Source organism: Macaca thibetana, chromosome 16 (assembly GCF_024542745.1).
Source record: "Macaca thibetana thibetana isolate TM-01 chromosome 16, ASM2454274v1, whole genome shotgun sequence".
Taxonomy (NCBI): Eukaryota; Metazoa; Chordata; class Mammalia; order Primates; family Cercopithecidae; genus Macaca; species Macaca thibetana.
Genome location: NC_065593.1, coordinates 71,768,296 through 71,780,334, shown reverse-complemented (window position 1 = coordinate 71,780,334; position 12,039 = coordinate 71,768,296). Strand labels below are relative to the sequence as shown.

At 41.2% G+C, this 12,039-nt stretch overlaps 2 protein-coding genes across 3 annotated transcripts in view; both read left to right on the top strand.

The window, feature by feature from the left end:
* Nucleotides 1-12,039, top strand: part of KPNA2 (karyopherin subunit alpha 2) — a 140,903-nt gene that overhangs the window by 11,048 nt on the left and 117,816 nt on the right. The gene's annotated exons all lie outside the window — the stretch shown is intronic.
* BPTF (bromodomain PHD finger transcription factor) overlaps nucleotides 1-12,039 on the top strand; it is a 152,200-nt gene that overhangs the window by 79,491 nt on the left and 60,670 nt on the right. For both annotated transcript variants that reach the window (XM_050762382.1, XM_050762383.1), the window contains exons 12-13: nucleotides 3,615-3,794; nucleotides 5,129-7,439. In XM_050762382.1, the coding sequence (XP_050618339.1) occupies nucleotides 3,615-3,794; nucleotides 5,129-7,439 (2,491 nt within the window). The remainder of the gene's footprint in view (nucleotides 1-3,614; nucleotides 3,795-5,128; nucleotides 7,440-12,039) is intronic.

Sequence of the window (12,039 nt, the reverse complement as noted above, 5' to 3'; positions counted from 1 at the left end):
TCCGTAAGATCGTAGAATTGAACTTGTTTTTTAGAAGAGGCCTCAGCCGCCTGATTATCATTTTTCAAAATCTTAGATTCAGGCCAGGCCACCAGGTGCAGTGATTCATGCCTGTAATCCCAGCACTTTGGGAGGCCGAGGCAGGCGTATTACTTGGGAGTTCTAGACTACCCTGGCTAATATGGTGAAACCCCGTCTCTACTAAAAATACAAAATTTACTGGTGTGCTGGCACACACCTGTGATCCCAGCTACTCAGTAGGCTAAGGCAGGAGAATGGTTTAAACCCAGGAGGCAGAGGTTACAGTGATCCAAGGTTGCACCACTGCACTCTAACCTGGACGACAAAGCAAGACTGTCTCAAAAAAAAAAAAAAAAAAATTCAGGCCAGCCGCAGTGGCTTACACCTATAATCCCAGTGCTTTGAGAGGCTAAGGCAGGAGGATCACTTGAGGCCAGAGGATCACTTGAGCCCAGGAGTTCAAGGCCAACCTGGGCAACATAGCAAGACCCCATGTCTACAAAAAAGTTTAAAAAATTAACCAGGCATGTTGCCACGTGGTGCTACTTGGGGGTCTGAAGCAGGAGGATTGCTTGACGCCAGGAGTTTGAGGTTGCAGTGAGCTACAATTGTGCTGTTGCACTCGAGCATGGATGACAGAGCAAGACTCGATCTCTTAAAAAAAAAAAATCTTAAATTCAGTACTAATTCACTTCTTGAGGAGTCGTGTATCTGGTAACCTTAGCATTGTTGCACGTAAGAGAAAACCAGAAAGGAAGTGATAGAGGCTTCCAAAACACTGTCACATAAATGAGGTTTTTTTGTGGGGGTTGGGAGGTTGTTTTTTTTGTTTCTGTTTTTGTTTTGTTGAGATGGAATCTCGCTCTGTTGCCAGGCTGGAGTGCAGTAGCGTATCTCGGCTCACTGCAACCTCCGCCTCCCGGGTTCAAGCAATTCTTCTGCCTCAGCCTCCCAAGTAGCTGGCACTACAGGCGCATGCCACCATGCCCAGCTAATTTTTGCATTTTTTGTAGAGATGGGGTTTCACCATGTTGGCCAGGATGGTCTCGATCTCTTTACCTCAAGTGATCTGCCTGCCTTGGCCTTCCAAAGTGCTGGGATTACAGGTGTGAGTCACTGCTCCCAGCCAAATTTTGTCACTCTTGGTTCAGTTGTCACTGACCACTTTTTTAAATTCTGTAGTGTTTTAAAACAAATCCCAGAAATTATGTTTCACCAGAAGTTCAGTATATATCGCTACATAGACATTTTTTCCATAACCATCATGTCATTATCACACTCAACAAATTAACTATAATTAATAAATTAATCATCTGATTTTCAGTCCATATTCCACTTGCCCTAGTTGTCTTAGAGGTACCTTTTTACTGTTAGCAGTAAACCAGGTCCAGGCAAGGCCACACATTGCATTTCATGATTTTTCTTCAGTCTTTTATTCTGTTATATAAACTTCAAGGAGTCCAAGAACCATTGAAATAGATTACAAAAGTTTATATACATACTTTTTTCCTTGGTAGAGGATCATAGTATTTATCCATTTCTAATAGGGTTCTGTGACACAAAGTATGTTAGAAACCAGTAATGTGGACTTTCTGGAATCATCGAACAGATTGTGATAATCCTTTATACACGAGTTTTCTTTCATTATATTTTTGTGTGTGTGTGACAGAGTCTCACTCTGTCAGCCAGGCTGGAGTGCAGTGGCACCATCTCAGCTCACTGCAAACTCCACCTCCCAGGTTCAAGCAGTTCTCCTGCTTCAGCCTCCCAAGTAGCTGGGACTACAGGCTCGTACCACCACGCCTGGCTAATTTTTGTATTTTTAGTAGAGATGGCGTTTCACCTTGCTGGGCTGGTGTTGAACTCCTGGCCTCAAGTGATCTGCCTGCCTCAGCCTCCCAAAGTGCTGGGATTACAGGCATGAGCCACCACACCCACCCAAATTTTATCACTTTTGTTTCAGTTATCACCACTTTTTTTATTTTATTTTATTTTTTTTTAATTATTTTTTTTTTTTTGAGACTGAGTCTGGCTCTGTCGCCCAGGCTGGAGTGCAGTGGCCGGATCTCAGCTCACTGCAAGCTCCGCCTCCTGGGTTTACGCCATTCTCCTGCCTCAGCCTCCGGAGTAGCTGGGACCACAGGCACCCGCCACCTCGCCCGGCTAGTTTTTTTGTATTTTTTAGTAGAGACGGGGTTTCACCGTGTTAGCCAGGATGGTCTCGATCTCCTGACCTTGTGATCCGCCCGTCTCAGCCTCCCAAAGTGCTGGGATTACAGGCTTGAGCCACCGCGCCCGGCTAATCACCACTTTTTTTTTGTTGAGATGGAGTCTCATTCTGTCACCCAGGCTGGAGTGCAGTGGTACGATCTCAGTTCACTGCAACCTCCACCTCCCGGTTTTCAGCGATTCTCCTGCCTCATCCTCCTGAGTAGGGATCACAGGTGTGCACCACCATGCCTGGCTAATTTTTCTATTTTTAATAGAGACGGGGTTTCACAATGTTGGCTAGGCTAGTCTTGAACTCCTTGTCCTCAAGTGATCCACCTGCCTTTGCCTCCCAAAGTGCTAGGATTACAGGCATGAGCTACCACACCCATCCAAATTTTATCACTCTTGTTTCAGTTGTCACTGACCGCTTATTTTTTTTAAGACATAGTCTCGTTCTGTCACCCAGGCTGGAGTGCAGTGGCGTGACCTCAGCTCGCTGCAGCCTCCGCCTCCTAGGTTCAAGCAATTCTCCTGCCTCAGCTTCCTGAGTAGCTGGGATCACAGGTGCGCACCGCCACGCCCAGATAATTTTTGTATTTTTAGTAGAGATGGGGTTTCACCATGTTAGCCAGGCGGGTCTGGAACTCCTGACCTCAGGTGATCCACCCACCTCTGCCCCGCATAGTGCTGGGATTATAGGCATGAGTCACCACGCCAGCCTGTAGCATTAATGTTTATCTTGTAGCTATGTTACTGAATTAACAATTTTTTTTTTTTTTGGACGCAGAGCCTCACTCTGTCACCCAGGCTGGAGTAGAGTGGCATGAGCCTCTGCACCAGGTCCACTTTTTTTTTTTTTTTTTTTTTTTTTAATCCTGCAGTGTTTTAAAACAAATTTCATAAATCATGTTTCACCAAAAATGTTTGTACAAAGTTTTTTTTTTTTTTTTTTGAGACGGAGTCTCGCTCTTCTGAGTGCAATGTCACTGCAAACGCCATTCTCCTGCCTCAGTCCCAATTACAGGCGCCCACAACCGCGCCCGGCTAATTTTTTGTATTTTTTAGAGACGGGGTTTCACCGTGGTCTCGATCTCCTTTTGATCCGCCCGCCTCGGTCCCAAAGTGCTGGGATTACAGGCGTGAGCCACCGCGCCCGGCCTGTACAAAGTTTTCTGAAATGTCTGGATGTTTTAGGTCAGCCAGGCATATAGGATTATATGGTACCTTATACTCAATAAGACCTTTGTCCTTTTTTTTTTTTTTTTAATGAAAAAATGAAACATAACTTGCTGGAAAATACTTGTTTGTTTTCACTAAACTTGACATATTAAAGTACTAATACTGGAAATAACGTTAATTATGCTATACACGGTTCTTTTTAGCCAAAAATAATATGGATGAAAATATGGATGAGTCAGATAAAAGAAAATGTTCACGAAGTCCCAAAAAAATAAAAACAGAGCCTGATTCTGAAAAAGATGAGGTAAAAGATTCAGATGCTGCAAAAGGAGCAGACCAAAGTGAAATGGATATCTCAAAGATTACTGAGAAGAAGGACCAAGGTAAGGAGAGTCAGCTGTGGAGGGCAGCCTGGGGGTGATAAGAATGCAGTGGATCGGGGTCCCACCACAGGAAAGGTACTGCGTTGTGTTTTCTTGATAATAGCTTTATTAAAATGTAATTCATATCCCATACAATTCACCCAATTAAAGTGTAAATTCAGTGGTTTTTAGTATAGTCACAAAGTTCAACCATTATCACGTCAATCTTAGAACATTTTCATAACCTTGAAAAGAAGCCTCATTCATACCCATTAGCAGTTACTTACCAATCCTTCCCCAAAGTGCCGCCAGCTTAGCAGTCTACTTTCTGTCTCTCTGGATTTGCCTATTTTGGACAGTCCATAGAAATGGAATCAGGCAATATGTGGTCCTTTGTGGCTGGCTTCATCCACTTAGCATGTTTTTAAGGTTCATCCATGTTGTAGCATGTATCAGTACTTTCTTTCTGAATAATACTCTGTATGGATATGCCACATTTTGTTATCCATTCATCAGTTGATGGACATTGGGCCGTTTCCTCTTTTGGCTATTATGAATAATGCTGCTATGAACATTCATGCAGAAGTTTTTTGTGGCCAAGTGTTTTCACTTCTCTTGGAGATATACCTAGAAATGGAATTACTGGATCATATGGTAACTCTGTTTAACCTTTTGAGGAACTACATTGTCTTTTGTAACAAGTCATTTTTTAAAAAACTAAATAAGCTAAATAATGCATGTGGCTAGAGATACGTTATAACTGTAAAAGTCTATACAAAATATTACATGAAGGTACTATCGTGTGCAGTAGCCTGCCACATACTAAGTACTTTTTCATTATGGCATTCCATCGTTTTTAGATACTAAGGATCAGAATATTTAATTATTTTGGGGATGTATGTCTCATAAAGTTCAACACTATCTATTGACCAGGAACTTTGAAATATATGTTTAAACTCTAGAGAGAAAATGAGAAAAATAGATACTTTAATATTTTTGGCTAGGCACAGTGGCTCATGCCTGTAATCTCAGCACTTTGGGAGGCTGAGTTGGGCGGATCACCTGAGGTCAGGAGTTTAAGACCAGCCTGGCCAACATCGTGAAACCATGTCTCTACTGAAAATTCAAAAACTAGCCAGGCATGGTGTCACATGCCTGTAATCCCGGCTACTCGGGAAGCTGAGGCATGAGAATTGCTTGAACCCAGGAGGCGGAGGTTGCAGTGAACTGTGATCACGCCGCTGCACTCCAGCCTGGGCAACAGAGTGAGACTCCATCTCAAAAAAAAAAAAAAAAGTATAAATTCCTCCTTTCAGAGTAAAAGTTACATTTCTATAAATGTCTTTGTTTCACAGATGTGAAGGAGCTTTTAGATTCTGACAGTGATAAACCCTGCAAGGAAGAACCAATGGAAATAGACGATGACATGAAAACAGAGTCACATGTAAATTGTCAGGAGAGTTCTCAAGTAGATGTGGTCAATGTTAGTGAGGGTTTTCATCTAAGGACTAGTTACAAAAAGAAAACAAAATCATCCAAACTAGATGGACTTCTTGAAAGGAGAATTAAACAGTTTACACTGGAAGAAAAACAGCGCCTCGAAAAAATCAAGTTGGAGGGTGGAATTAAGGGTATAGGAAAGACTTCTACAAATTCTTCAAAAAATCTCTCTGAATCACCAGTAATAACAAAAGCAAAAGAAGGGTGTCAGAGTGACTCGATGCGACAAGAACAGAGCCCGAATGCAAATAATGATCGACCTGAGGACTTGATTCAGGGATGTTCAGAAAGTGATTCCTCAGTTCTTGGAATGAGTGATCCTAGTCGTACCACCAACAAACTTTATCCAAAAGATCAAGTGTTAGATGATGTCTCCTTTCGGAGCCCAGAAACAAACTGTCAGAAAGAAAATTCCGTTGAAAATGACATAGAAGAAAATGCCTCTGACCCTGCCAGGAAAGGCCAGGAACCCAGTAAGAGTAGAACAAAAGGAAATGATAGTTTCCTTGATGACTCTAAACTAGCCAATGCAGGTGATATTGGTTCTTTGATCTATAGGAACAAAAAACTGCTCATACAGGAGGAAAACGACACCATCGTTTCTTCTTCCAAGAGTGCTTTACATTCATCAGTGCCTAAAAGTACCAATGACAGAGATGCCACACCTCTGTCAAAAGCAATGGACTTTGAAGGAAAACTGGGATGTGACTCTGAATCTAATAGCACTTTGGAAAATAGTTCTGATACTGTGTCTATTCACGATAGCAGTGAAGAAGATATGATTGTTCAGAATAGCAATGAAAGTATTTCTGAACAGTTCAGAACTCAAGAACAAGGTATTGAAGGCTTGGAGCCATTAAAATGTGAATTGGTTTCTGATAAGTCCACTGGAAACTGTGAGGACAGACTGCTGGGTAAGGTAACTGAAGCAAATGGTAAAAAAACAAGTCAGCAGAAGAAATTAGAGGAGAGATCAGTTAATAAATGTAGTGATCAAATAAAGCTAAAAAATACTACTGACAAAAAGAATAATGAAAATCGAGAGTCTGAAAAGAAAGGACAGAGAACAAGTACATTTCAAATAAATGGAAAAGATAATAAACCCAAGATATATTTGAAAGGTGAATGCTTGAAAGAAATTTCTGAGAGTAAAGTAGTAAGTGGTAATGTTGAACCAAAGGTTAATAATATAAATAAAATAATCCCTGAGAATGATATTAAATCATTGACTGTTAAAGAATCTGCTGTAAGGCCGTTCATTAATGGTGATGTCATCATGGAAGATTTTAATGAAAGAAACAGCTCCGAAACAAAATCACATTTACTGAGTTCTTCAGATGCTGAAGGTAACTACCGAGATAGCCTTGAGACCCTGCCATCAACCAAAGAGTCTGACGGTACACAGACGACCACACCTTCACCATCTTGTCCAGAAAGCAATTCAGTTAATCAGGTAGAAGATATGGAAATAGAAACCTCAGAAGTTAAGAAAGGTAGTTCATCACCTGTTACTTCTGGAGAGGAATCTAATCTCAGTAATGACTTTATTGATGAAAATGGTCTGCCTGTCAACAAAAATGAAAATGTCAATGGAGAATCTAAAAGAAAAACCGTCATCACAGAAGTCACTACGATGACTTCCACTGTGGCCACAGAGTCAAAAACTGTGATCAAGGTAGAAAAAGGCGATAAGCAAACTGTGGTTTCTTCCACAGAAAATTGTGCGAAATCCACTGTCACAACCACCACTACAACGGTGACCAAGCTTTCCACACCTTCCACAGGCAGCAGTGTGGACATCATCTCTGTAAAGGAGCAGAGCAAAACTGTGGTCACCACGACAGTGACAGACTCCCTGACCACCACAGGAGGCACGCTGGTTACATCTATGACTGTGAGCAAAGAGTATTCCACACGAGACAAAGTGAAACTGATGAAATTTTCAAGACCAAAGAAGACTCGCTCAGGTACAGCTCTGCCATCCTATAGAAAATTTGTTACCAAGAGCAGCAAGAAGAGCATTTTTGTTTTGCCTAACGATGACTTAAAAAAGTTGGCCAGAAAAGGAGGAATCCGAGAGGTCCCTTATTTTAATTACAATGCAAAACCTGCTTTGGATATATGGCCATATCCTTCTCCTAGACCAACCTTTGGCATCACTTGGAGGTATGTACTTTAAAATGTATTTGGGGAGGGAGAAAATTTTTGAAAGAATTATCTCACAAGAATATCTCATTTTTTAAAAATGAGATAATAGAGATAAGACAGGAAACATATTAATGGCTAAAGATAGTAATGGAAACAGGATACAGAAAGCTTCAAAATTGGCCAACTGGTATGTACTAAAGTTTTTGTAGGGAAAAATGTTTAAAGACTTAAAATTTAAGAGAATGTTTTAAAATGATATTCAGTTTTAACTTTCATAAGACAAAAGGAACGTGTCAGATGTGATTGTTTTTGTGGTCTGATTTTCTGAGTTACTGCTCTGGGAACAAGATAATCACCAACTTTCTGGAATGTTTGTATTTTATTAGGTAATTCGTAAAAAATAAGACATAAAGAAACATGCCTGTAAATTTCATAAAGCTTATCATAATGTGAAAATCTTCCTAATGTAGCTTATTTGCATGATAAACATTTGTTTTGGAGTTCTCTGTTATTTACGTATGAATAGGTAGTCTCTAAGATTCCTGAGAAATTTTTTTAAACCCAGAAAGAGTCCTAATTTAAACTTCTCTGGGCACTTTAGGTTTAGGGGATGCGTCCTAAATAGATAGTGTTGGTGCTTGTAAAATCATGTAGTTCGATGTTGGGAAGGGATCTTAGAACTTCTTATGTTTTGTAAATGTACAGTGATTTGCCTGTGGCTACAGAGACACGGGAATAGTGCCCGGTTTTCCTAAATCCCAGTCTAGTACTTTATCTGCTATATCACATTTCACTTATTTGTCCTTGCTTTCTCCTTTTTCATGTCCTTGTCTTTATCTTTTCACCCCTGTAATTGAGAAGGATGGAACATAAACATTGAAAACATGAGAGTTCTGGGAACATCTTTAGAAATCAGAATCGGTCATAGTTGCAGTTAGATTTTGCTAGGATCCTCAAATTATTTCAGCGAGTTACGGAGCTGTTTTCATTTCCCCTTAGGCTTCGTTTTTGTGTGTCTTTTAATATTTTTCCAATTTCTTTAAAAATCACACTTTTTTGATTTCCTTTATATTACAATCAGCTAGTATTAGAAAAAAAAGTAAGTACTCTCTATGAAGGAATTCATTTATTAATACAACCAGTCATAGTTTGTTTGACCAAGTTTTTTATAACTCATCTTTTGATTTGAAATAAAATATCATCACTCCATTACACATTCAATAGAGACAGCTGAAAAGTACAATTTCTCTGCAGGGCCTGCAATGAAGGATTTGCAGAATCCTGCAGGGAATCAAGGAACTCTTCATTACAATTCATGGATTTATAGGATTACTCTGCACTTTTCTGCTTTCTTCATTGAGAGCGGTCCCAAAATGTGTCCTTGACTGTCCTGCAGGTAACTTCTTTCCCACTGGAAAAGTTACTGTGTACAAATACTTTAATTATAAAGTGACCTGGCAGTTGTGGAGGCCGACCTTTCTGCTCTTTGTATTCTGAAACGGAGGGTAGGCTCAACTGGGAAGCACTCTTCTCTGAACGCTCCAGCAGAGTTAGGCACCGGTCCTGATCAAGTGTTGCTCGGGGCCCTGTTCTGCACAGCTGAATTTCAGGAGCTGAATTTCATGTCTTAGTGTGCACGATGGTGCAGTTTGTATTACTTGATTTCACATTTTTTAGTGGAAGGAAATACCTTCCATTAAACATTATACATTTTAAATCGATACTGCCTTCAAATGTATGCTAACATCTTAATTTGCTAAAACAAATTTGAGAGAAGCATAATCCTTTCTGTCTAATGGAGGCATGGGTAAATATGTAAATTGATCATGACTTTAGAATGCATTTTTAAAAAGCATATTGCTATAAAAAGCCATGCACGTGAAATGCATTTTTATACTAACACTTGAATAGAATACATCTGATGGTTAGGAGTTAAGAATGCCAGAGATGCATGTGTGATCTTTGTTATTAATGAGCAATGTTGGAAAACTTGTCTCATAGACTCAATAGGGCCTCTTTTTCCCTCCATACCATCCATTCCCTTATGCCCATCCTCCCAGGCCCTGATTCTGTGCTTCATTGTCACATTGAACTGATAGTTGTCCTCCACAGTGCTGCCAGAGATTCTCCTAAAATGCCCCTCTATCCTGTGAATAGTCTGACTGAGCTAAGGGACTTGCTAACTACTGCAGCAAGGAGCGGGGAAAGCATTTGTCACCTGTAGATCACATTCATGGAAAGTACTTCCCTTTACAACCCATCCAGTACTGGATAAATCTCAGAGGACTTAATATACATACCCTTTAATGCTCTTCTTTAATCTTTTAATTTGGTACAGCGCATTCTGGCTTCTGCCTTTCTCTCTCATGCCACCTTCATCTCTTTCTGTACCTCCACACCCCTTCCCTCCAGTCATAAAACACTGGATGTGGTCTCTGAGAAGAAATGTGTACTCCTGCACACTATTCTCTTTAGTGTATTTGTGCCCTTTACCTTTGATCAGCAACTCCCATGCTCTTAACTTGTCCTTTGAGACTCCAGCAAAGCTGTGATCCTCATTCCCGAGCCAACTCATATGTCCCTCCCTTGTCCTTTCCTCTCTCAGCTCTGAGAACACAGACAGATTCTAGTTCACCTCTGTGTCCCCAACTCCTGTCACATAGTCTAACACATAGAAGATGCTCAAGTATTTTTTGAATGAATGCTTGAATGAGCAGACTTGCCATGCATGTGGTGTGTTCCTCCCCGGTGTTATTTCCATTTTTAAATAAGGATACTTTAAAGTCATTGTTTGACCACAGAGAATGAGGATGAACTTTTCCTTCCAAATAAATGTTTATTTGCTTTCTCCTATGACATTAAAGATCTCTAGGAATTACTATGGGGTATGGTCTGAAAGGGACAGACACTTTCCCCCTCTTGGGACATCCCTGCACTAGTTAATATTTCCCCTCTGATTTCCCCTTGACCTGCTCTGTCCGGGTGAGAAGATTCATAGTGCAATAACACAGCAGAGAGAGTAATGGTGTCACAAGTGGATATGGGAAGTTCAGAAGCTGCAGCAACTTTTTGGCTAGAGCTTTCCCTCTCACAGTGTTCATTTTTCCAACTGAATACTGTCAATAGAAAGCACTGCTTTCTACGCAGAAAGGGCGGGCACGGTGGCTCATGCCTCCTGTAATCCCAGCAGTTTGGGAGGCCAAGGCAGGTGGATCACCTGAGGTCAGGAGTTCGAGACCAGCCTGGCCAATGTGATGAAATCCCATCTTTACTAAATATACAAAAATTAGCCGGGCGTAGTGGCGGGCGCCTGTAATCCCAGCTACTCAGGGGACTGAGGCAGGAGAATCGCTTGAACCCGGTAGGTGCAGGTTACAATGAGCCGAGATCGCGCCATTGCACTCCAGCCTGGAGCAAAACTCCATCTCAAAAAAATAATATACAAAAATTAGCTGGATGTTTGGGTGGGCGCCTGTAATCCCGGCTACTCTGGAGGCTGAGGCAGGAGAATCACTTGAACCGGGAGGCAAAGGTTTCAGTGAGCCAAGATCACTGTACTTCATTCCAGCCTGGGCAACAGAGCAATACTCTGTCACTGGAAAAAAAAAAAAAAAAAAGGGCATTGCCTTTTGCATGCAGAATTTTTGAGATTTACCTTCCACATCTATTAGAAGAGGACATTATTTTTATTTTATAGGCTTTGTCTACACCATAATCAACCACTAAGTTCATTTAAGTATAGTGAAAATGTCAACAAAGTATTCATTTACACAAAAATATAATGAATTCCATTTTAGGACATGATATTTAATGCAGTTAAGTAAATTTATTTTGAAATACATTTTGAGTATTTTTAAAGAATGTCTAAAACGTTTAATAACTCCATACACAATGTTTAGAAACAAACATGAACACAGAGAGATTTGTCTGTTGATAAGTAATACGGTCTTGTCCTTTCTCTTTCTTTTTTTTTTTTTTTTTTTTGAGATAGAGTCTCACACTGCTGCCCAAGGTGGAGTGCAGTGGAGCGATATCGGCTCACTGCAACCTCCGCCCTCTGGGTTCAAGCGATTCTCCTGCCTTGGCCTCCCAAGTAGCTGAGATTACAGGCGCCCGCCACCATGCCCAGCTAATTTTTTGTAATTTTTTTTTTTTTTTTTTTTTTTTGAGACGGAGTCTAGCTCTGTTGCCCAGGCTGGAGTGCAGTGGCCAGATCTCAGCTCCCTGCAAGCTCCGCCTCCCGGGTTTACGCCATTCTCCTGGCTCAGCCTCCCGAGTAGCTGGGACTACAGGCGACTGCCACCTCGCCCGGCTAGTTTTTTGTATTTTTTAGTAGAGACGGGGTTTCACCGTGTTAACCAGGATGGTCTTGATCTGCTGACCTTGTGATCCGCCCGTCTCGGCCTCCCAAAGTGCTGGGATTACAGGCTTGAGCCACCGCGCCCGGCAATTTTTTGTATTTTTAGTAGAGATGGGGTTTCACTATGTTGGCCAGGCTGGTCTCAAACTCCTGACCTCGTGATCCACCCACCTCGGCCTCCCAGAGTGCTGGGATTATAGGTGTGAGCCACTGTGCCCAGCTGGTAATTGTCCTTTTTCTAATATTTTATTATTCATT